General features: G+C 59.8%; 2 protein-coding genes across 2 annotated transcripts; both read left to right on the top strand.

Moving 5' to 3' along the window:
• The first annotated feature begins 8,325 nt into the window (after positions 1–8,325).
• On the top strand, positions 8,326–12,577 carry LOC125160077 (beta-lactoglobulin-2). The gene is made up of 7 exons (XM_047848640.1): positions 8,326–8,421; positions 8,862–9,001; positions 9,618–9,691; positions 10,984–11,097; positions 11,653–11,757; positions 11,991–12,007; positions 12,413–12,577. The coding sequence occupies exons 1-6, from the start codon at positions 8,326–8,328 to the stop codon at positions 12,005–12,007; spliced, it is 546 nt and encodes a 181-aa protein (XP_047704596.1). The 3' UTR covers positions 12,413–12,577.
• Positions 12,578–20,907: 8,330 nt separating this feature from the next.
• On the top strand, positions 20,908–24,740 carry LOC125160075 (beta-lactoglobulin-3). The gene is made up of 7 exons (XM_047848638.1): positions 20,908–21,003; positions 21,397–21,536; positions 22,089–22,162; positions 23,146–23,256; positions 23,823–23,927; positions 24,160–24,176; positions 24,582–24,740. Exons 1-6 carry the CDS (start codon positions 20,908–20,910, stop codon positions 24,174–24,176), a joined length of 543 nt encoding a protein of 180 aa, XP_047704594.1. The 3' UTR covers positions 24,582–24,740.
• Positions 24,741–24,915: the final 175 nt, after the last annotated feature.

The following is a 24,915-nucleotide window of genomic DNA, read 5'->3' as shown; positions in this document are numbered from 1 at the left end:
GTTAGAAAGAAAGCATTAAAGTGAGGATAATAAAGGTGCCTGCGCCCCACGGTGAGGGCGGGGTGAGGCTGCACCCGTTCAGTTAGCTCACCTGTCAGAAATAGCTGGGAAAAACCACAAACTCCAGAACAATCAATGACCACCACAGATCAAGAGAAATTTTATTAAAAGAATCATAAGGGATTTGTCTATTTGGTTCTAGCCTAATATACTTGAAACCCCAAATGGATGACTTCCACAGCAAATGCAAGCGTCCAAAATAAATCAAAGAAGACCAGAGAAAAAGTAGACAGGTCCTTCTGCCAGGCAGACAGACAGACAGACCGATAGGTGCAGAGCCCCCGCCCGCTCCCCGGCCACCAGCATCAGGAGGGGACAGACAGGTGCTTCAGGGACAGAAGGTCAGCAGTGGGCAGCTCCATTACCTCATGCCTGACAGAGACTGGCAGAGACAGCACAGTGACAGAAAGCCCTACCAGGAATAGTGCCCTTGCACGGCACCAAGGGGCTCCTCCCTGCTCTGTGTTCACAGATGGCCAGTTCACCCCTACGACCGCGCACGGGGCAGGCACCGGGTACGCCTCCCGATCCACCTGCCCGATGGGTCAGCCGGCCCGGCGTCAGTGCACACAGCCACCCAGGACACCCCACGCATCAGCACGAAGCCCCTGAATGGCATAGTCGCCCCTGGGATCTAACAGGGGGGCATCGGGGTGGATCTCATACCCAGAAGACATGTCTGAACAAACTATGTTCAGATAACAGAAGGCAAAGGGGAATGGCTTCTCTGTAGGTGGCGAAGTCTGTTGAAACTCCTTCCTGTAGATTCTCTAAATGGACGTGGGGAGGTTTCCAGCGTCTGCCGTCACGTGCTAACTTCTGCGTGGGAAAGGACGGCCATGAGCACGTACGCAGGAACCCGTGACAAGACACTCAGGACGGAGCACACATCAGTGAGTTGGTGATCTACCGCGAGGAACGCAGGTGCGCAGGCAACAAATTGGCGGGCGCAGCTTTTCACGCAATTCTAAGTTTCGAACCCGTTCACATCTTAAATATTTTAAATGTGAGACAAGAATAAAAACCGAAAGGCAGCAAGCCATAAAATGATAAACAAGCAGAAACAAATGAATCTAACTTCTATAAATTGACCACTTCAGAGAAAAAATCCCAAACTTTTTTTTTTTTTGCCAGTGACATGTTTTAATGCCATACGGAGATCGATCTGCCCTGAGGCGTGGTCAGTTCCAATATTAGGGAACATGGACAGTGATGGAGTGGGTAGCCACATCGAGAAATCTTGGCCAGATGCCACACTCTGGTCACCCCATGTTCACTGTGCTGTGTGCCTACCCGGGGGTCTCGCCCCTGCGATAGTGCCCCACTTCCTCGTACTCAATCTTGTGTGGACTATATTCTAGGGAAAAAGAAATCTTAACATCAGCCTAGTAGTAACATTTGTGTTGGTGACAATATGGGTGTTCTTATCAGCTGGAATCCAATTTGAAACAGATGGAACTTTAGGCGTGGGTTTGATCGAGGACTCATTTAGAGCGATCTGGTACCAGGGAAGGAAGGAGGGGGCTGGGGACAGTGGAGCCAACCTCTTGCCACGCACAGTCACGAGGACAAGGGACAGGGAAGGACTCATGTTGTCACTGGAATAAATGAAAAGGTCAGTGGAGCAAAGTAGACTGGCGGGAAATTTGTGAAGAAATTTAATGGAAGGTAAGAGTGACATTTCAACTCGAAGGAGACTTAAGTCTTCTTTAGTGAATGGCACACAGCCAGCTGGAATCTGTGTGGTGCCAGCCTCATAATGTGAGTTGGGGAGTCACCCCTCGGCTTGTGGTTTCTGGAAGAGTTTTTGCAAGATTCATGTTACTGCTTTCTTAAATGTTTAGCAGAATTTAACAGTGAAACCAACTGTGGTTTGAGATTTTGATGGTGGGGGAGATTTTTATCTATAAATTCAATTTCTGCAATAGATCTACGTCAATTCTGGCTATGCATTGCTTCTCTAATAAGCGTTGATACTTTGCATCTTTCCAGGAATTTATGCAATTGTCCAAGTTATCAAAATTATTTCCATAAAGTTACTCAAAATGCTCCCTTGATATTCTTCTAGAGTCCATAGGATCTGTGCTGGTGTCACATTCTTTATCCCTAATAGTGATATACACCAGCTATCTGGGTTTTCCTGATTAGTCTGGCTAGAGGTTTATCCATTTTCCTCATCTTTTCAAAGACCAAACCTGATTTGGGTTAATTTTCTATATTGGTTTTCTGTTTTCCATGTCATCGATTTTTGCTATTACTATCATTTCTTTCCTCTTGCTTACACTGGTTTTGACTTATTCTCCTAGTTACTTAAGCTACAGACTTAGATTTTTAAATTGAGCATGTTATGTGGTCTAATTCTGGAAGCCGAGCTATCCCAGCCTGAGTGGCAGGGCCCGGGCTGTGGACGGATTGGTGACTGCAGGGCGGCCGCCGACAGGGAAGCTTCTTGTACTCCCGCTTTTAGGTAATTTGGCCTTAAAACTACCTGGGGTAGGGGCGCCTGGGTGGCGCAGTCGGTTAAGCGTCCGACTTCAGCCAGGTCACGATCTCGCGGTCCGGGAGTTCGAGCCCCGCGTCGGGCTCTGGGCTGATGGCTCAGAGCCTGGAGCCTGTTTCCGATTCTGTGTCTCCCTCTCTCTCTGCCCCTCCCCCGTTCATGCTCTGTCTCTGTCTGTCCCAAAAATAAATAAACGTTGAAAAAAAAAATTTAAAAAAAAAAAAAAAAGCTACCTGGGGTATTGTCTGTTGGGGAATCGCCCTCGACAGGCCCTCTGGGAAAAGAACAATTAGGAAAGAAAATAAAGTTCCGCAAGAAATTGTGCGGCCTTATGTTTAGCCCTTGCCATCCCCCATGGAGACTCCTCTACTTACAGGAAGGATAGGCTCATGCATTTGCCAGCAAAGGCGGCCAACGAAGCAGAGAGCCCCACTCCGGTAACTAAGGAGTGTTATCTATGGACACAGGTCACTCTGACCCCTAGGCCCACTTGGCCCCCAGGAGGCATTCCAGATGATGATTGAACCTCATCGGTTAAAGTACAGAAGGGTTCATTGGTTCCTAGGTGCATTGTCTCTCTGAGAATGTGTAAGGCGTGGGTTTCTAAGGCCCTCTTGGCCCCCTTCCTGGCACCTCGGACCCAGGCGAACGCTTTTGTTCTTCAAAACCACGAATGGTTCAGGGAAACAACTAAGAGGTCGTGTCCCTGTAACTGTTCCACTTGAAGTGTTGAGAGATAAATGACCTTTCGTGAAAACAGCAAAGCAAATACTTTATAAATTATAGATAAACATAGATACATAATAAAAACAATAAAAGAAATTAATCAACAAGCAAAGGGCAGGAGGGAACGTTATGATAAAACAATCATGTTATTCCTTATTGGGTGATTATACAATGGAACAATTTTAGAATTGGGTAATGTTAGAAAAACATAGATGACGTACGTTACAAGGAAATCACTAGCATATATAATGCCACGTTTACCGCAATAAATTGGCCAGTTCAACACACTGCTGTTGACTGTGTCCGTTTTTATTTTAGTTTTTTATTTTCCAGTTTTTTATTTTAGTTTTGTTTGATTTTCACTGACACCGTTCTTCCTTCGGGAACCCCTGGCTGCTGGAGCTGGTCTCCGGCAGTCTAATAATAAGCATCAATGCCACAAATTCCCTTCAAAGTGCTGCTTGAGCTGTGTCCACATATTGTAATAGATTTCGTTCTCGTTTTTACTTAATTCAAAATACTTTTCTGTGAGGGAGCAAATCATATATTTTGTCTATTGAGTTCTTGGTATTTCTCTATTGATTCGTAGGAGCTCTTTATGTATTAAGGAAATTAGATTTTATTTGTGCTATCAGTTAAAAGAGTTAAACATAATTTTCCTCAGTTTATCATTGCTTTTCTTGCTTGGCTACTGGTGTCATTTTAATGTGTTTCCTCTATGTGGCTAAACTCACCGGCGTTTCCTTTTGTGGCTTCCGATCACTGTCACAGGGCTTCGATCATCTTTAGAGAGGCTTTTCATATTCTAAAGTTGAATTCCTGGATGTTCAATATTTCATCTTTTGTGCTCAACATCACTCCTCATCAGGGAAATACAAATCAAAACCACACTGACATATCACCTCACACAGCGTGGCCAAAATGAACAAATCAGGAGACTGTAGATGCTGGAGAAGATGTGGAGAAACGGGAACCCTCTTGCACTGTTGGTGGGAATGCAAACTGGTGCAGCCACTCTGGAAAACAGTGTGGAGGTTCCTCAAAAAATTAAAAATAGACCTACCCTATGACCCAGCAATAGCACTGCTAGGAATTTACCCAAGGGATACAGGAGTGCTGATGCAGAGGGGCACTTGTACCCCAATGTTTATAGCAGCACTCTCAACAATAGCCAAATTATGGAAAGAGCCTAAGTGTCCATCAACCGATGAATGGATAAAGAAATTATGGTTTATATACACAATGGAATACTACGTGGCAATGAGAAAGAATGAAATCTGGCCTTTTGTAGCAACGTGGATGGAACTGGAAGGTATTATGCTAAGTGAAATAAGTCAGGCAGAGAAAGACAGACACCATGTGTTTTCACCCTTATGTGGATCCCGAGAAACTTAACAGAAGACCATGGGGGAGGGGAAGGGGGAAGAAAGTTACAGAGAGGGAGAGAGCCCAACCATAAGAGACTCTTAAAAACTGAGAATAAACTGAGGGTTGCTGGGGGGTGGGGGGGGGAGGGGAAAGCGGGTGATGGGCATTGAGGAGGGCACCTGTTGGGATGAGCACTGGGTGTTGTATGGAAACCAATTTGACAATAAATTTCATATTAAAAAATATTTCATCTTTTCTCCATCAGGAATTCATTTGCTTTAATTCATGAGTTAGCACCCAAACAGTATTTTCCAACTATCCACCCTGTTCTCCCGAAACCGTCTATAACTACTGAGTTCTCCCACATTCGTGATTCTCATGTGTATTTTTGGTCTGTTCGGAGGCTTCTCATCCATTCTCCCGGGCTGTCCACGTGCCAGAACCCCAGTGGTTTTGTTCTGTGTGTTGCCTTTTGGAAGCACAGCTGACCCACAACATTACGTTAGGTTCAGGTCAGGTGCACGACATCGTGATTCAGCATCTCTGCACGTTGTACTGTGCTCACCACAAGCGTGGCCACCATCTATCACCATACACACTATTGCAACATCACTATGTCCCCCATGCGTCCCCCATGCTTCACCTATCATCCCCGTGACTTATTCATTCCGTAACTGGGAGCCTGTGCCTCCCACTCCCCTTCACGCATTTTGGGCACGGCTCCCTCTCCTCTGGCAGAAAACGCTTTTCTAGAAAATTGTCTGTTTCATCCAACTTTTCATTTATTCCGTGAAGTTAAATAAAAATTTCCCTTCTAACGGTTCTTTACTTTTTTCTCCTTTTGTGGTTATTTCCCATATTCGATGTATTTTTTTCTTTTTCCTTTTTATCTTGACTAAGGCACCTAATGGCTTCCCCATTTTATTGATATTTTTCAAGAACCACCACTTGACCAAGTAATGGTTTTTCTATTTTCTTTAAGTTTCTTTATTATTTATTTATTATTTTGAGAGAAAGAGAGAGAGGAAGAGAGTGCAAGTGGGGGAGGGGCAGGGAGAGGGAGAGAGAGAATCTCAAGCAGGCTCTGTGCTATCGGCACAGACACCTCCCCTCCCATTTTCCTATTTGCTAATTCAGTGATTTCTGCTTTTATGTTTGCAGAAATGTAAATATTATCTTCTTTATCCTTTATTATGGTTATGTTGTTTTCACCCCTAATTTTTGAGTGGTATAGCTAACCAATTCCTTTTCATTCTTTTCATTTATTAACATCATCTTTAGGACAATAGATTTTCCCAGATCCCTCAGAATCTGATGTGCTATGTGTTCATTTTTATTTTCTAAATACTCTGCAATTTTCTCTTTCACTCAAGAGTTGCCCTACAATCTCTATGTTCTTGCTGTAAAAAGAACCATTGACTAGTCTAGCTCATAATCCAATTTTGGAGGGGAAAATCGAATCTTGATCGTCCTAAAACATGAAGGGTCCCCTGGTTTGTCCTCTGGGTCCCAAGCGTATCTGGGTAAGTGGAGAAAGCCTGGGAATAACAGGGACCAGTTTAGGACTCTGAGTCCTACTTTGACTCTCTCCTTGTAAATATTTATCAGCACCAGCTGAAAGCCCTAATTACCACTTGCAGCCCTGAGACTGAACTGGTGTTCACCTCCTTCCTGCCCTACTCAGTTAATGATCAGACCCAGCTGTCACTCAGGGTTACTGGGAAGTCTCAGAAGGGGCCAAAAACGGAGCCAGCAAGACACAAAGACCCATTATGAGGAAGAGCCTGAGGACTCTGCAGAATCTGGCAGGTGTCGGGCTCACTCTGGGTTCAGGCGGATGGCCCCGCACCGGGTCTAGGAGGGCCCTGCGAGCTGGAAGTGACGTTGGTTCCAGAACCTGCTTCTGGCTGACCTCAACAGCCCTGGACTCTAGGCCAGCCTTGGCCACTAACTGTGGGTCAATATAGGTCAGGCACTTGGCACATTAGATCTCGTTCTTGACACCTGCAGAGGAAGCTGGCCGGGAGGTGTCAAGAGTGACAAAGGACACGAAAGCACCTTGGAGAGTTGGAGGCATTGTGAGAATGAGACGCTAAATGTCCTGTCCAATAGGAGTTAAGGAAGCCATTCATCCATTTTTCTACCATTCGTCTATCCACTTACCATCCAACCATCTATCCACCATCAGTCTATCCATCCACCATCCATCCATCCATCCAGTTATTTACCATCCATCCACTAACCATCCATCCATCCATCCATCCAGTTATTTACCATCCATCCACTAACCATCCATCCATCCATCCATCCACCATTTATCCATCTACCATCCACCCATCTATTTAACATCCGTCACTCCTTTTCTCAAACACCATTTAGAGTGCTGTGTGACCTGTTTTGGGAATCTTTGCTGCCTCAACACTACCTCAGTAGAGCCCCTTGAACAGTCAACCCTGGGATAAATACTGCAGAGGTTTCCTGTGTAGAGTACAGGTAACTTTCAAAATGCAGAAACAATTGTTTCTGCTACACAAATGTGGATTCATTAGTGTTATTGGTGACGTGACAGATACACATATCAAGCGAGGCTGACAGATTCCACTGGTAAAGAAACAATGAGCCCTTTTTAGATTCAGAAATTGTATTACTTACACAGACAGCAAAAGCGAGATCGGAAAGGGTGCCAAGTCCCAGGTCCCTGCCCCTCCCTGCCCACCGCGTCCCCACGTCCACCTTCCTCTCTGGAGTTGGTCAACTTGCCGGCCACGCACTTGTCCACCTGGGCCCAGGACCCGAGCCCCCCTCTCTGCCTACCTGAAGTCCCACTCCCACGACAGCCTCCACCCCACCCCCAGACCCGCAGAGGGAGCGAAGGTGAGCTGACTGCCCATGCTTCAGGGGCACATAGAACCTGCCTGAGGGGTGGCTTTGGGAGGGGGCAGGGTCCTCTGTGCACTCTGTATGCCACTAGCCTGCCCAAACATCTGGGACTGCAGCCTTTGCCCCCAGAATGATGACCTGTGAGCCCAGGTGGCCACACAGGAGCGAGGTGGCGGTGGGGTCCTCATGGAGCACAACAGAGCACGTGGCCATGTCCGGCCCAAGGGCACACAAGCTCAGAACAACGGTGTGAACTGGGCATCACACAGGGAGGGGACCAGGAATGTGACAAGGTGGGCCCCTTGTGCTCGACAGTCAGCCACCCACAGGCATGATGTCTACAGACCCAGGGGCTGGCATAGGGATCTCTGGCCATTGGTGGAGCCCCGGGACCCACCTTCCAGGACACAGCTGTCCTCAGTGCTGACTCTGACCTGTTGTTGCCCAAGATTGCGACCTGGGAAGTGTTCCTGGTGCTGGCGACCAGCCTGGACCCACACCCCAGACCTACCCCTCTGGGGCCTACCAGGAACCGTCCAGGCCTCAGGGACACAGGGACCTTCCTGTTTGGACTGGAGTGGGGGAGTCAGTGGCACTGGAAGAGGGCCTCAGGCTGTCCTGGAAGATGATGTCCTCGGGACCTTGAGAATAAGCCACGGGGCATTCGGGGAACCGCATGGCTGGGGTCCCAGAGGTCCTGACTTGCAGGCCCCCGGCCCCCGTATAAGGGCCCGAGCCCACGGCCTGGCCTTCCTCAGTCCCGGGAGCTCAGCACCACCCGAGCCGCAGCCATGAAGTGCCTCCTGCTCGCCCTGGGCCTGGCCCTCGTGTGTGGCCTCCAGGCCGCCACCGTCCCCCCGACCATGGAGGACCTGGATATAAGACAGGTGTGGGCATGTGGGGTGGGTGCTGGGGGGCCTACAGAGGGCAGGAAGGCCTGACTGCAGAAATCTAAGGGAAGACCAGACGGGGCATAGAGCTAGGCCAGGCCTTTGTCCCCCAAACGCTGGCTCCGACCACCTGCCTGTTTCCCTCTCACTCCCGGGCGGAGTCACCCATGACTCTGCCACACTCCGGAAAGGAGCTCACCCAGGACAGCGCTGGGGGGAGAGGGCAGCTATTGCAAATATGCAAGAACCCCTTGGGGTGTTGGCACACGGTAGGAGGTCCTCAGATGTGCCCTGAGTCCTGACGCACCACAATCGCGATCCCACTCGAGAAACCCCAGAGTGTAGGGGACAAACCAGCAGGCGGGTCGGAAGGAGAGCCCGCTGTGGGGCCGGGGCCGCCTCCCCGCCCCCGATGGCAGCTCAGGCCCCCTCCCCAGGTGGCTGGGACGTGGCACTCCATGGCCATGGCGGCCAGCGACATCTCCCTCCTGGACTCGGAGACCGCCCCTCTGAGAGTGTACGTCCAGGAGCTGAGACCCACGCCCCGGGACAACCTGGAGATCATTCTGCGCAAATGGTGGGTGACCGAGGCCCCCGGGCTGGGGGCCGGCGAGGGCCTGGGCCCAGGGCGGGCGGGCGGGCGGGTGGGCGGGCAGGGTCCTGACGGGAGCTGGCTCCGTGGGGGTGGTTCCCGGTGGCCTCGGAGGCCCAGCCTATGGCTCCGGGCCGACGGGCCGATCACACAGGGAGGCCGCAGGTCAGTGCGCAGAGAGGCCCGTGTGGAGGCCGCCGGTCAGCTGGGGCTGGGGCCCTGGGGGCCTGGGCGGTTCCTGCCACGAGCCCTGTCTGCCCTGGAGAGAGGGCCGGGGACCCAAGGAATTCTCACTGTGATCGGTGATGAGATCCTTAGAGGCGCTGTGACCAATCCCCCCGCGGACGGGGTCAGTTCTGAGCTAGCCCCCGCCCCCCACCCCCAGCAGCTTTCTGGGCTGGCTTCGTCTACCCCATTGTCACCTTGTCCGAGTCACCTGTTCAAGGCCACAGGGCCACTCACATTTGGGCCAACACCTCATGGCCTTGCTCACAGCCGACCCAGGGCTGGGTGTCCTCAGGGTCTGTGGACGCTTCCTGGAGCCCAGCTCCTGTCCCTCCACTGGGGTTCGGGGGTGACCCCCACCGCTCTGGCTTTTCAGGGAAAACCACGCATGCATCGAGGGGAACATCATGGCCCAGAGGACCGAGGACCCAGCCGTGTTCACGGTCGACTGTAAGTGCCCCCACCCCGTGCCCGTGGACAGAGTGCTCCCTCCCGCTCTGAGCCCCCCACCCCCGACCCCCGCCACGTCCTGACGGCAGGGAAGAGTCAGACGGGTGTGTGGCCTGCCCTGAACGCCAGGCCCGGCTTCTCCTAGCCTACATCGCAAAGGGCACTCCCGGGGAGGGGGGTGGATGAGGCCTGGGGACCAGCCCCCCGCCTCTGGGGCTCAGTCTCCTCCAGGCCCCTTGGCTCCCTGCTCAGGTAGGAAGACGGCGGAGAGGCATCTGGTTCCCTGCGAACCCGGGCAGGTTCGGTCCTCGCAGGGAACGCCCGAGGGCAGGCCTGCGGCAACTCCCCTGCTCAGGGACCAGCGGCCTGGGGCTCCTTAAAAATACCCAAATAAACCAGACCGGTGGGCAAACACCCTGTGGATTTGCCGGTCAATCCTGGAACCTGCTTCTGGAACGTTCTGGGCCTCAACTCCAGCCTTTCCGCCCGGGCCCTGTCTCCTGGGCCTAGAGGCCTCATCCGGGGCGGGCCCCGGGCCCACCCCCTAGCTTCCAGCCCTCCTCTGCCACCAAGGACGGCCACCGAGCACCCACCCCAGCACCTCCCATTCTTAAGCTATGAGCAGGCTTTCCAGCAGGACCTCGGGTCATCCTGGGAAGGTGACGGGAGCCTCCGAAGAGCTGGGCGGTGCCCGGCAGGGACACTGCTGGCCCACCCGCCGCTGTCCTGCTCCGAGCCCTGCCAGGCCCACGGCCCCACAGACTTGGGGTCCCCACACGCTCCCGTTGGCTCCCCACCTTTGAAAAACAGACACCACGGCCCTACCCACCGCGATAATTCTCCATTTCTTTCTGCCCATTGATGTCCGCGTAGAGCCGCGACTCCAGTGGACTCCGGCTCCGGTTCTGGATTATTTTGTCATCGCTCCCAGGACCTGGGCACCTGTCACAGGAATTGTAGGGGGGGGTCACCTGGGTCTTAGCGCCTGAGCGTCTGCACGAATATCCGAAAGGTTGAAGCGCACCGCCAGAGGTGGGGACGAGCCTTGGGCCAAGCAGGGCAGAAAATCCCAGAAGGCTTTGCTGCCGTAAGGATTTTGAAAGCCATGCCCACAGTCTCGGCCCAAGTGCAGGGCGTGCCGGTCCGGCGCAGCCAGGGCCGCTCGGAGGGCCCCCCGCGGGGTCCCTGCCAGGTGCGGGCCGTGGAAATGCACGGCAGGTGAAGGGGAGGCCCGAGGTGGCGAGGGGGGTCGTGGGCCGGATCTCAGGTCTCTGTTCCGGCCTCTTCTCCAGACCAGGGGGAAAGAAAGATCTCGGTGCTGGACACTGACTACACCCACTACATGTTTTTCTGCGTGGAGGCCCCAGCGCCCGGCACGGAGAACGGCATGATGTGCCAGTACCTGGGTGCGTAGCCGCCACGGGGCCACCCTCCAAGGCGTGGCTCGTGAGCACTCCGGGGGCCCCGGTGGGAGGAAGGGAGCAGGGCTGCCTCCTGGCCTCCATGGCTCACGTTAGCAAAGGTCCTGGGGTGTGATCCGATGTGGAGTCGTCCACACGGGGAACCCTACCATTGTTCTCAGGTGCTCTCTCCCGGGGCTCCCGAGGGGACCGTGGGCGCTGGGCCAGCAGGACGCTCCCTGGCCAGTTGACTCACGGTGTCCTGATGCGGCAGGACAGCCGACGGCCCGGGGGCTGTGGGCCCTCTTGTCCTGTGTCCATGCAGACCCCCCCGGGTGCTGTCCTGGGACTGGGCCGGGAGAGGGGCAGGGACGCTGGAGGGCAGGGGGGCTGAGCCCCGGAGGCTACCCCGGGAGCTGACCTCAGGACGCCAGTGTGTCCTTCCTGTACTTGCTCTCTGGACGGGGGGGGGGGGGGGGGGGGACCTCGGGCTCCCCAGTGTCATCAAAGCCCCGCGGCCCAGGGACTGACCCACTGCCTCCCCCCCCCACGCCCCCTCAGCCAGGACCCTGAAGGCTGACAACGAGGTCATGGAGAAATTCGACAGAGCCCTCCAGACTCTGCCCGTGCACATCCGGATCATCCTGGACCTGACCCAGGGGAAGGGTTAGCTCTGCCCTCAGTCGCCCCCTCCTGGGCTTGCTGTCCCAGCTCTGGGACCCATCAGTGGTTCTGTAGAAATCAGGACAGCGTCATCCTTCATCATTGGTCCCCATTCCCGGGTTGGGGAGGGGGTGCAGAGCCCCTGAGGCGGGGTCCCCCTCCCACCCCTCTGGGCCCAGGGCTGCCCCGGCGACCTGTGACCTCTCCCCCCCTCCCCGCTCTCTCTCCTCCCGCAGAGCAGTGCCGCGTCTAGGTAGGTGAGCTCCTGCCCGACCCGCCTCCTGGGGTAACGTAGCAGCCCTGCCCCCACGTCCTGGGCACGTGCACAGGTGGGGGGCGTCCTGGGGGACCCCCAGCTCCACTCCGTCGGGCCCTGGACCCTCTGTGGGAATGGCTGGAACCCGGCGTCTCTCCTGCTGACCGCGGGGGCCGGGCTGGCTGTGTGTCCACTCTCTCGAATGGCCTTTGTGGGATGTCGTTCCTGTGTCCCGGTCGAGCCCCCACGCGGACGTCCCCATGGGCTCTTCTGGGCAAGGGCGTGGGGTGGCCAGCACTCAGCCTGAGGTGGAGAGGCCGTCCCTCACCCCCAGGCTGGGAGGGGCCGGCGAGGGTCCGACAGGCTCCCCAGGAATCACAGGGGTGCCCTGGTCCGTTTCAGGGCCTAGAGAGGATGACACCCCTTCCAGCCCCGTCGGGGGGACTCAGGAGGGACCGGGCCTGCCGGACCTGTTCGTCCAGCCCCTAGGCTCCTGGGGGGGGGGGGCCCAGCCTGGGGTCTCCTGCTCTGAGCCCCTCCCCCTCCAGCAATAAAGAAATAAAGCAGGGAACAGTCTGCCTGGGTCTTTCCTGGCCTTGTGCGTGTGGGGATGGGGGGGGGGGTCCCCGCGGGGTGTTAGACACGATGTCCCGTTACCACGTGTGGCGTCTCTGGTCCCACGACCGTGGAAGCTGTACGTGCTGAGGGGGCCGTGCAGCTGGGGCTCCAACTGCTCCGTTGCCTTTCCTGACACAGAAATGTCTCAGGGGTCTCCTTGGTGCCTCTTGCCCTCCTGCCAGCCTGAAGGTCGGGGTTGGGGGGGCGGCTGGAGCTCCAGGGCCGAGAGGGCACACGGCCTGCGGTGTGGACGACAGGCCCACAGACACCAGCATCAAAGAGCAGAGCCCCCCCCCGCCCCCCTGTTAGGGCTCTGGGGTCCCCCAGGGAGCCACTGCAGAGGGGACCTGCCCCCCCTCCCCCGCCCCGGACAGAAACGGGAACAGGAAATGGGCCGGCCTGCGGTCACCCTGAGCCCCTGCCTGGGGGCTGAACGTAGGCCTTCCTTCCACCGTCACCAAGGCCCTGGAAGGCAGCCACTCCCGTCCACACCGAGAGAGGGTGTCCCAGCAGCAACTAGCCTCCAGGTCCACACAGCCAGGTCAGAGGGGGACCTGGACGTTGACCCAGGCCGTGTGGCTCCAGCCCAGCTCTGAACCCGACACAAAGCCCCATCTGAGGGCAACACCGGGTTCGGGCCCGGAGACACCACTGATGGGATCCGGCCCACCCGGGGCGGGTGGAAAGGAGGTGAGCTCGCTTCTGGGGGCGCCGGGCACGGAACCCGTGTGCCACGCACGTCCGCGGTCACCAGGGCCACGTGCTGGCGAGGCGCGGGTGCTGGAGTCAAGAGGGCAGCGCACGCCAGCCCGCCCGGCCCCTGCCGTCCATTCCGCGTCTGGTCTCGTCCGTAAGTGGAGACGGCCGAAGGAACAAATGCAGGGAGTGGGAGGTAGGACACGGGGGAGGACAGCTCCTGCACCCTGAGCTCGGCTGCACACCCCGCATGGTGGTGTGGCCCTGCTGCAGTGACCACAACTCTGACACCCCTCGGGCCTCAGGCCCCAACCTCAGGGCCGGCTGCCCCTCCCGCCGGGCCCCTCCGGCCACCGCCACAGTTACCTGGAAGCCAGCAAAGTAAGCACCACGATCACGAGCCCTGAAAATAACATAAACTCCAAAAAGAGAGCCCTGGAAGGCAGGCGAGCAGGGCGGTCTGGTTTGGGACCCGGGGATCCGAGGACAGCGCAGTGGCAGCTAGTTCTGGGTCCCCCCCAGGACAGAAGGCAGCCCAGGGTGGCCCACTGCCCACCTGGATCAAACCGGGGTCCCCCCCATGACACCAGGCTAGCCCAGTGCCTGTGGCCAGAAGGACCAACGGGGGCCCCTCCAACCGCGAGCCGCCCGGATGGACTCCCCTTCCTCGGGACACCGGGCCTGAGACGACCCTCCCCTGGGGAGCCGGGCCGTGGCCTTGAGCTGGAGAATCGCTCCTGCCCCTCAAGCAGCGCCGGCAGGGCCACGGGAGCCCCACGCCAGCCACGCCGGCAAAGGCACGCTGTGAACGTCAGACTGGCGGGACCGCGTGCTGCCCCCAAACCGGAAGCCACCGCCGCTGCTGCTGCCTGGGACACTTTCAACAGGACCCGGGGTCTCCGACAGAAGAGGCAGAGTGACCAGGGAGCAGCCGGAGGTCACCAGGCACACGGGACACCAGGAGCATCACAGCCCGAGGGAGAAGACGACGAGAGGGCGCCCCATGGACATTCGCGGACGGTGGACATTCCCGCTACTGCAGCACCAACCACACCTCCTTGGGCAAAGGAAACTGCTCTGATGACAGGTCCCTGAGCACGAGGCCACCCGCTCACCAGACACACGGCAGTCCCAATGGACGCGCCCACACAGCGCGGCTGCAGCACGCCCCCAGCGAAGGCTGACAGGCCTGAAAGGGGGACGGACAGACAGACACCCCAGGCTCTGAGCCGGGGGCTTGCACCTGCCCCAAGTGGCCGAGGGATGCGGGAGGCCGGGGGCGGTAAGTGCAGGAAATGGAGCCACGCGGTCAGCCACCAGCGGGTACAAACCCGCTTACACAGAGCGCGGCCCCAACGGCCTCAGAGCCGGACGGCTCTCACCCCCGACGTCCAGACCCTGGGACGCCCCTCTGCAGACGCCAGGCGACCCCCCCGTGGGCCCCGCGGGCTCTGACGGCCCGGCTACCGAGCGCAGGGGAGGGGTGGGGCCAGGAAGTCTCCAGAGCAGCTCACAGAACTCAGAGAAACACGAAGAAAGGGCCACCAGAACAGAGCGCGCTCACGTGGCCTGACCCTGGGACCGGGGGCCCCTGGGGGGCTCGGTCGGTTCGGCGTCCCACTCTTGGTTTCTGCTCAGGTCGTGATCTCATGGCTCATGAGCTGCACGGTGTGGAGCCTTCTTGGGGTTCTCCGTCCCCCCCTCTCTCTGCCCCTCCCCTGCTCGCGTGCGCGTGCACGCGCTGTCTCTGTCTCATCAATAATAAATAAATAAATGAAATCTGTGATGGAGACAGACGAATTCCAGGTAAAGAAACACAAAGCGAACGACGGCAGCATTTGTAGGAGGGAGAGATCGTGCTGGGGACTGGGCGCTCGTGTGCGTTGTTAGGTCAAGGGACGTCCCTTCCATTCCTGTTTTGCTGAAAGGTTTTACTTCATTGTCCTGGGCTGTCCTGTGCTAGTCTGTCTTGTCCTGTCCTGGGCTGTCCTGCCCTGCCCTGTCTTGTCCTGTGCCGGGCTGTGTTTTTGAGCCAGGGTTGCTGGTAAACTATAAGCGGTGTGATTTCTGCGTAAGCTAAGCTGACCAAGTCGTCTTTCCTCGTTAGCCTGTTGAGGTTACAAATGGCACCGGTGTGCAGTTTGCGGTGTCAGAAGGTCCTCACGGTTCCGATTTCGTTCCGATGCTCTGTCCGCCGCTGGGTGCCACATTCTGCCCTTTAGCCGAGGGCGTTTCGCACTTACTTCCAGGGGAGGCTGCCGCTCCCTGTCTTGCTGTGACACAGAGGTTGAACGGGTCCGTGGGACGGGCTGGGAGTAAGTACCCTGCCTCCCGTTCTGGGTTTGGACCCTGTACTCGAACATGTCAGAGGAGAGCAGGGCGGTGAGGCGGTCGGAGCTGGTGATGTCGCAGCAAACACTTAGATCACTGCTACGATGGGCTTAATAACTGTGGAGGGTCCCCACTCTCTTCGGGCGCATTTCCTGGTGGGCGCTCCCCGGCCTCCCAGCCTCCCGGCCTCGGTCTCTGCCTCCTCCACACCTGGGGCCCTTTCACCCGGCTGTTCTGTGTGGTGTCTCTCCTCGTCCTTGACTGAGCTCAGCAAGGATCTTGGGGGTCCACGTCGCTGAGTCTGGGAGGGGCCTGACCCCCGGCCTCTGTGTAGGGCACTCAGAACACCTTCACCCATTTCTTCTCCCGGGGGGTCGCTGTCTGTCCTGTCCCCACGCCGGGGCCTCAGAGGCATTCGATCGCTCCGTCCACCAGTGGCTCTGTCTGTGCTGTGGGTCCTGGGCGTGCCTGTGCCGGCACCTGCTCCCAGGCGGCAGCCGCCCTCCCACCGCCCAAAGCGGGTCTGGCGCTCTGCTCTCTGCTCGAAGACCGTGTCCGCAAACCGTTATACAGAAACCATCTATGGAAGCCGGCGAGGCCACGGTGCCTCCTTGGGCGCTGACTGTGTGCGCTCCTGGGGCCGCTGGCAGCTCGCCCCGTGCCCCGAGGGCTCATTCAGAACCAGGCTGCACGAGCACCGGGCACTGAGCTTTGGTGCAAACCACAGAATGTTCCAGATGGAGGCAGCAGGCTAGGCCGCGTGGCCTTTCTGCGGAAGAGCAGGGGCTCAGGCGGCCTCCGAGGAAACAAGAGTGACACCCCCTCCCGAGATGGATGCTTCCAAAAGGATGGGGAGCACGCTGGGCGGGGGGTGGGGGCGGGGGAGGCTGTGCGTGGCAATTAGACTTTTTTTGTTAATTGCAGCAAAATACACGTAGCGTGAATCACAACAGTTAGCACTTTCGAGGGCACCGTTCGGGGGCGTCAGGCGCATTCACGCGGTCGTGCAGCCGTCCCCTCTGTCCGTCCCCAGAACGTGTCTATTTGCCCAGACTGGACTCTGTCCCGTTACACACTGACCTCCCCCCAGACTGTGCAGCCCCCCGGCCCCCTCCCGCTTTCTGTGTCTGTGGGGTTTTTTCCTCCTTTCTCTCTCCCTAAGACGAACCGTTCTGAAGTGCACAACTCGGTAATGCTGGGTGCAGTCACACTGCCGTAAAAACACATCTCCAGGACTTTTTCATCTTGCCAAATACAAACTCTGCACCCATAGAACAATACCTCTGCTCCCCCAGCCCCTGGGCCCCCCCTCCTTCCATCTCCACGGACCTGACTCCTCTGGGTCCCTCACGTAAGTGGAATCCTACGGGATTCGATCTGTCCCGTCTGGCATATCTCACTCGGCATAATGTCCTCAAGCTCCGTCCACGTGGTCTCAGCTGTCAGGATTTCCTTCCTTTCGAAGGCGGAATAATTTTCCACGGTGTGGACGGACCGCGTGGTTTATGCCTCCATCCACGTGTCGATGGACACGTGGGCCGTTTCCCCGCTTCGGCCGCTGCGAAGACGCTGCCGTGAACAGGGAGGCACAAATATCTCTCCGAGATCTGCTCTCAGGGGCTCCGGGGGCTCAGTCGGTGGCGCGTCTGACTCTTGGTTTCGGCTCAGGCCGTGGTCCCGCGGTTCGTGGGATCGAGCCCAGCGTCAGGCTCCGCGCCGAGCGGCGTGGGGTCTGCTTGGGATTCTGTCTCCCTCTCGCTCTTTCAAAGGAAGCAAGGAAACTGAAAAGAAGAATGTGCCTTCAGATCTTTTGGGGTCTGTGGCGGAGCTGTGGGATCACACGGTAATTGTGAAATCTGCTTACTCTCTTGAGGAACTGCCATCCGGTCTTCTATGGTGACAGTAATTTGGCCACACTGTTGGTGACACATTTGAGACTATTTTGGCGACTTGTGTTTTACCTGCTGTGCTACTGACGTGAGTAACGTTAGTAAGTGTGGGCACCTCAAGTCCCCGGGGCTCTGGAGGCTCAGGGAGGCGGCGTCCGGGACGCAGCAGTGGTGCCGGTGTCGGGGGTGGGGGTTGGGTTGCCTAGGATTTGTGCAGGGAGGGAGCCCCCACCGGGAGAGGTGTTCTTTCCAGATGGAAGTTAACCCACGAGGGTGCATGCTTGGGGACACCTGGTGCCGGCCACCACACTCGTGCCCGGCAAAACTCAGACTGGCCCGCGTGGTGCCACGCCACCCGCTGGTCCCACTGAGGCCCAGCTGCAGGGACGGGTCCCGGGGAAACAGGGCGGGGCATCAACGCACGTCCTCAGCTGCGTGAAAGCCCACTGCCCCTCCCTGGCCCCGAGAGTTTATCCTAAGAAAAGTAATGTCCTGCTTCTGCCGTCACAGGCCTGCCCTCCGGCCACTTCTGAAGACCTCGGGGTCCCGACAGGAGGGCAAGGGGCTGGGGCCAGTCCCCTCCCACGTCCCACTTACTGGGGCAGCGATCTGGGAAAGTTGGATGCCGGGGCCTGGGTCTCCCCTCACACTGGACAACGCCAACCGCCTGAGGCCAGCGATCACTTTTTTTTCCTTTTGTGTGTGTGTGTGTGTGTGTGTTTTAAGTTTATTTATTTTTGAGAGACAGAGCGTGAGCGGGGGAGGGGCAGAGAGAGAGGGAGACATAGAATCCGAAGCGGGCTCTAGGCTCTGAGCAAGCGGTCAGCACAGAGCCTGATGTGGGGCTCGAACCCGTGGACCGTGAGATCATGACCCGAGCGGAAGTCGGACGCTCAACCGACCGAGCCCCCCAGGCGCCCCTCTTTGTGTTTTTTTAAATAGCATTCTGAGGAGTATTCTGGAAATTATGACCAGGTGCATCCCAAACAGCACGCTTTGCAGCACCATGTTGGCAGGGACGCGGCAGAATCTCCGAGAACGCGAGAGGGATGTCACCCGCGGAGGGCGGGGCCAGCGCGTCCCAAACTCACCAGAAAACGGGACATCTGCTTTCTGCAGGCTGACACCCCCACGACCCTGTCCTGGAAGCCAAGTACGGCCTCGCATCTCGCAGCCGGGTCACCGCGGACACGGTCGAAGCTGCTGGAGCTAGTAGCCGGGGCCACCGTCGCAAAGGACCCCCTGCTGGTGGGGACTGCTAGCCACAGAGGACCACTCTCCCAGTTCCCAGGCCCGAAGTCCAGTCAAGGGGTGGGCAGGGCTGTGCTCCCTCCGAAGGCTGCAGGGGAGGCTCCTGGCCTCTTCCAGCTTCTGGAGCTGCTGGGTGTCCCAGCATCCCTTGTCTTGTAGACACATCCCTCCCAAGTTCTGGCTTCGTGGCCACAGGCCTTCTCCCTGGGTCCCCTCTCTGCCTCTGTTTTCTCTTAAAAGGACATGAGACAGTAGCCCCCACTCCCACGTGGAACTCATCCGCAGAAATCACATCTGTAGAGTCCCTGTTTCCAAATAAGGTCACATTTGGACGTGAGTTTTGGGGGACACCATTCAACCCAGTGCATTCCCTGCTGCTCCCCGGAAAACAGGAAAACGCTGAACCCCGGAGGCTGTCACGGGGACTGCGGGGACGGCGTGGGGAGGGCCCGGAAGGGTCACGGTGCCTGGCGCACGCCCCACAGAGGTGCTGCTGGACACCCACCTCATCCGGACCGTTCCAGATCCTCCACCGACAGGCAGCAAGAATGTCCACCCCACCCCGCCTGGCTTCAAGGCCACTCCTCAGAGTTTCAACAGATACCCCCACGTCCGGGGTCAGAGCCTCCCCCGGGAGCGGCAGCCACACTGAACCCGGCCACCTGCCAGGGAGGATCGTGGACACCGAGAGGCAGGTCTGCACGAGCTGCCACAAGAGGGCCACACCGCCCTGACGGCCTGAGCCACCGCCTTTCCCGCCCTTAGAACCGGAGCCCCGTGGCCCGGGACCTGCCATCTCTCTGCGGGGTGGGCTCTTTCCTGGCACAGTGACATGCAGTGACATGTGGCCTTTCCAGGAAAGAGAGCAGAGCCCTGGGCCTCCACCCGAGGTGCTGCTGCTGCCTGTGGGTCACCCGGATGGCCCCCACCTGTGGGGGAGGCGCCCTCCAGATGCCCCATCGGGAGAGGGCACAGGGCAGGTGGCTGTCTCCCTCCGCGCTCCTCCTCCATCCCGATGCCCGCCTCCCGGGGACGGGCAGGTTGACCGTCTGAACGTCAGGCGGTGGCCTTTCACCCCCTTGGCTCAGCGCACGGGGCTCACGCGTCCCCCTGTGGGTGCTGGTTTGCAACCTGATCAGCGGGACACGTTCTTCTGTAACCGCTCGACTCCCCTCCGCGCCCGCACACCTGGAGCTCCCGGGCACGAGGGGCCACAGGAAGTGCTTCGGGCGATTTCAGAGCTGCGGCCTGGCAGACCCGTGGGCTTCCTGATGGCACGTACCCATGGATGCCCCTCGTGCTGCCCCCACGGGCGCCCCACCCTGAGAAGGACCTAGCCCGCGGGCTGGGTGACCTTGCCGATCACCGTGGTCCCCGACCACTCCTGTGACTCGGCAGAACGCCCACTGCTGGCCAGGCCCGTCCTCGGACCCCACCTGAACCCGCGGCACCTTCCCCTTCCTGCAAGCGGTGGGGCGACTGGGAGGAGAACCCATCCTCCCAAGGTCGTGGCCGTGGGTCGTGGAGTCGCTGATGCCCCAGGAGAGAGAATGAATCTGAAGGAGAAAGACCTGGGAGGCCTTGACCCGCCGGGCACGTGGGGGCACCGGGAGGTGGTGGGCGCCTGCAGGAGGAGACGGGGTGAAGGGGTGATGTCTGTTCCTCGTGTGGGACAGACAGCCACCCGCAGTCACAATGTCCCGGACCCTGGGGCTGGCGTGGGGCCCTCCGGCCATTGGCTGGGCTCCGGGGCACACCCTCCAGGACACAACTGTCCCCAGTGCTGACTCTGACCTGTTGTTCTCAAAGATCGTGACCCAGGAAGTGTTCCCGATACTGGCGACCAGCCTGGACCCACACCCCGGACCCTGCCCCCTCGGGGGCCTACCAGGAACCGTCCAGGGACACAGGGACCGTCCCGTTCTCGCTCGCTCCGTGAGAAGAAGACCTCCCATTGTGCGGGTGGAGGAAGCCCCCTGAGGGCCTGGGGATGAGCCACGGGGGATTCGGGGAACCACATGGCTCACAGGCCCCCGGCCCCCGTATAAGGGCCCGAGCCCGCGGCCTGGCCTTCCTCAGTCCCGGGAGCTCAGCGCCACCCGAGCCACAGCCATGAAGTGCCTCCCGCTCGCCCTGGGCCTGGCCCTCGTGTGTGGCCTCCAGGCCGCCACCATCCCCCTGACCATGGACGGCCTAGACCTGCAGAAGGTCTGAGGACGGCTGGGGGAGGGGGCGGTGAGCTGCAGGGTGGGCGGGGGGCGGAGCCTTGGCCATCTGAAGGGCACGGATGGAAGCCAGGACGCTGGGACACCCCCCTACCTGCTCCCCTCCCCCAGGGCGGCTTTCCCTCGCTTGCCCAAGGTCCAGATGGTTCCACAGAACTTGCACAACCTGTCCTTTAAGGCCACCTGGGAACCTAAGATGTCATTTCAAGTGTGGGGGCTCCCAGAGGGGCGTCTGGTCGGTGGCGGAGGGGTCGCCCAGAGCTCACTGGCTGCCACCGCACTTAGACCGGGCCCCGGGCCGGGGTGGGAGGGAGAGCCCGCTGTGGGGCCGGGGCCGCCTCCCCGCCCCCGATGGCAGCTCAGGCCCCCTCCCCAGGTGGCTGGGACGTGGCACTCCATGGCCATGGCGGCCAGCGACATCTCCCTCCTGGACTCGGAGACCGCCCCTCTGAGAGTGTACGTCCAGGAGCTGAGACCCACGCCCCGGGACAACCTGGAGATCATTCTGCGCAAATGGTGGGTGACCGAGGCCCCCGGGCTGGGGGCCAGCGAGGGCCTGGGCCCAGGGCGGGCGGGCGGGCGGGCGGGCAGGGTCCTGACGGGAGCTGGCTCCGTGGGGGTGGTTCCCGGTGGCCTCGGAGGCCCCACCCAGGGCTCCGGGCCGACGGGCCGACCACACAGGGAGGCCGCAGGGCAGTGCGCAGAGAGGCCCGCGTGGAGGCCGGCCGGTCAGCTGGGGGCTGGGGCCCTGGGGGCCTGGGCGGTTCCTGCCACGAGCCCTGTCCGCCCTGGAGAGGTTGTGGGGGTACGGGAGAGAGCGGGGTCAGTGTGGGGGGCAGAGAGGAGGACACAAACCCCACAATTGTCTGCTGACTGCTGGGGCGAGGGCGCTCCCACCCCCGCTCCCTCTGGCTCCCTCCGCCCTCTCATGGGGTGGCCCTGTCCCACCGGGTCACCTGCCGAGTGCCGCCCAGGCCTCCCAGAGCCGGGCTTCTGCTCCCCACCCGCAGCTCAGCTCTGTCACGGGAAGGTCTGTGCAGGCGGCCCGCAGACACGGCCTTCTTTCAGGGAGCACGGCAGGTGTGTGCAGAAGAAGGTCTGGGCAGAAAAAACCGAGCTCCCTGCTGAGTTCAAGATCAGCTGTAAGTGCCGGGCCCCCGGGCCACCCCGGACACCCCCGCTGGCGGCTCCCGGGCAGCATGGCGGGGTCCGTGCTCCGGCCCCAGGGTGCTGACAAGAGCGACACGGTCCTCAGTGCCAGCTCTCACTGCCCTTCCCGCCTTCAGGGCCGTGGGCAGGTCCCTGCTGGGCCTCTCTGACCCCCACGGCCATGAGACCCAGCTCGCTGTCTGTGGGCCGGGCCTGGGGGGCACCCGCACCCGGCCGTCCTCTGCACCGCCTCCCAGGCCGCCTGCGCCAGGACATCTCCTGCTTCCCACGGGTCAGGGTGCCCCATGACGCCCGGCCTGCCCCCTGGTTCCTGCACTCCCAGACCCCCGTTGGGTCATTCCCTCCCGTGCTCGCTCCCGCATTCCTCACCAGGTCCAGAATGAGAAGGCCCCGTGGGAGGGGCCGCTTCCTCCACGGCCGTCCCCACCGGGCAGCCTGGGCTGCGTCCCACTTTGCCCCCCCTAGGCCAGCCCTCCAGCCTGGCTTCGTGCGACGGCTGCCGACCGGCCCCGGGGGCTCCAGCTCAGAGCCGCGTGGGTGGGGGTGTGGCACCGAGCTGTGCAGCTGGCAGTCCCCACGGCCCCCGAGGGCCACCGTCACCTCCGGCCCATACTCACCCCCACCCCCCGTTTCCATGCATCCCACGGCTCCGCCCCTCTTCTCCGAGGTGCCCCATTCATTCAAGATCAGTGTGGAACCCCACTTCTTAACCTCTCTGGGTCCCAGAACACGGGGGTGGGGGGTCCGGGGTTGAGTGCTGAGTGAGCCCATCTAGCAGGAGGCACAGCGTTTCTGGCGGGGGGTCCGCAGTTAACAGCCAGGGCCTCGCAGCCCCCTGTGCCCTGTAGGGGGTGCGGGAGAAGCTCCCCACCCCGGCCTTGCCATGGGGCCGCCCTGAGGAGACCCATGCTCTCCCTCCTGCTAGGAGGGAAGACCCGGGACTCTCTCTCCCCAGATCTGGATGAGAACGAGCTCCTCGTGCTGGACACCGACTACGAGAACTACCTGTTCTTGTGCCTGGAGAACACCGACGCCCCCGGGCAGAACCTCGCGTGCCAGTGCCTGAGTACGTCACTGAGCAGGCCCGGGGTCGCCCTGCGTGGGGCGGGGGCGGCTGAGGACCCCCGGTGGGGGCCGAGTCCCCTGACATTGCCTCGGGAACCGGGGATCCAGGATCCAGGCCGAGGGGCTGGGCTTCGTGTTCCTGCCTCGGCCCGAGGATGACTGCTAAGTGGAAGCTTTGCTTGGGGGTGATGCTCCACAAAAGCACGTTCTGAACGGAACGCAAGCCGCTAAGATCTGGTAGCAGGGGGCTGAGACGCGGCCGCTTTGCCCGAATGAAGCGCTTGGTGTGCGGTTAGAGACGCGTTCTTGGCCGGCACATCGGCCCTGCGGGCGAGCCCCAGCCGCCCGGGGACGTGGGTCCCGGCCTCGTGTCCCCGCAGGGCCCCAGGCGCCATCTTGGGAGGGCGGGGCGGGGACCCTGGAGGGCAGGGGGGCTGAGCCCCGGAGGCCAACCCGGGGGCTGACCTCAGGACGCCAGTGTGTCCTTCCTGCTCTGGCTCCCTGGACGGGGCTCCCCGAGGCCGTCAAAGCCCCGCGGCCCAGGGACTGACCCACCGCCCCCCACAGCCAGGACCCTGAAGGCCGACAACGAGGTCATGGAGAAATTCGACAGAGCCCTCCAGACTCTGCCCGTGCACGTCCGCCTCTTCTTTGACCCGACCCAGGTGGCAGGTGACCGCCTCCACACCCCGCGTCCCTGCTCTCACCCTGCGTGCGGCTCACCCGTCGGACAGCCATGAGCCCGGGGCGCGTCCGTCTCCCACGGTGGCCCCCATTCCCCGGGGCCCCGGGGGAAGGGGTGCAGAGCCCCTGGGGCGGGGTCCCCCTCCCACTCCTCTGGGCCCAGGGCTGCCCTGGCGACCTGTGACCTCTCCCCCCCTCCCCGCTCTCTCTCTTCCCGCAGAGCAGTGCCGCGTCTAGGTAGGTGAGCTCTTGCCCGACCCGCCTCCTGGGGTAACGTAGCAGCCCTGCCCCCACGTCCTGGGCATGTGCACGGGTTGGGGGCGTCCCGGGGGACCCCCAGCTCCACTCCGTCGGGCCCTGGACCCTCTGCGGGAATGGCCGGAACCCGGCGTCTCTCCTGCTGACCGCGGGGGCCGGGCTGGCTGTGTGTCCACTCTCTCGAATGGCCTTTGTGGGATGTCGTTCCTGTGTCCCGGTCGAGCCCCCACGCGGACGTCCCCATGGGCTCTTCTGGGCAAGGGCGTGGGGTGGCCAGCACTCAGCCTGAGGTGGAGAGGCCGTCCCTCACCCCCAGGCTGGGAGGGGCCGGCGAGGGTCCGACAGGCTCCCCAGGAATCACAGGGGAGCCCTGGTCCGTTTCAGGGCCCAGAGAGGATGACACCCCTTCCAGCCCCGTCGGGGGACTCAGGAGGGACCGGGCCTGCCGGACCTGTTCGTCCAGCCCCTAGGCTCCTGGCGGGGAGCCAACCTGGGGTCTCCTGCTCTGAGCCCCTCCCCTCCAGCAATAAAGAAATAAAGCAGGGAACAGTCTGCCTGGGTCTTTCCTGGCCCTGTGTGTCTGGGGATGAGTGGGGATGGCGGGGGGTGCGGCGCAGGCCGGGGCGGGGTTCGGGCTTCTGCACCTGAACAGCCCATCACGTTTGGGGACCAGCACACATGATGGGGGGCTCTTTTCAACCTGAAGAAGGAGACAAGA

This window comes from Prionailurus viverrinus, unplaced genomic scaffold (genome assembly GCF_022837055.1).
Source record: "Prionailurus viverrinus isolate Anna unplaced genomic scaffold, UM_Priviv_1.0 scaffold_93, whole genome shotgun sequence".
NCBI classification, from domain to species: Eukaryota; Metazoa; Chordata; class Mammalia; order Carnivora; family Felidae; genus Prionailurus; species Prionailurus viverrinus.
This window is presented reverse-complemented; position numbering and strand designations above follow the sequence as displayed.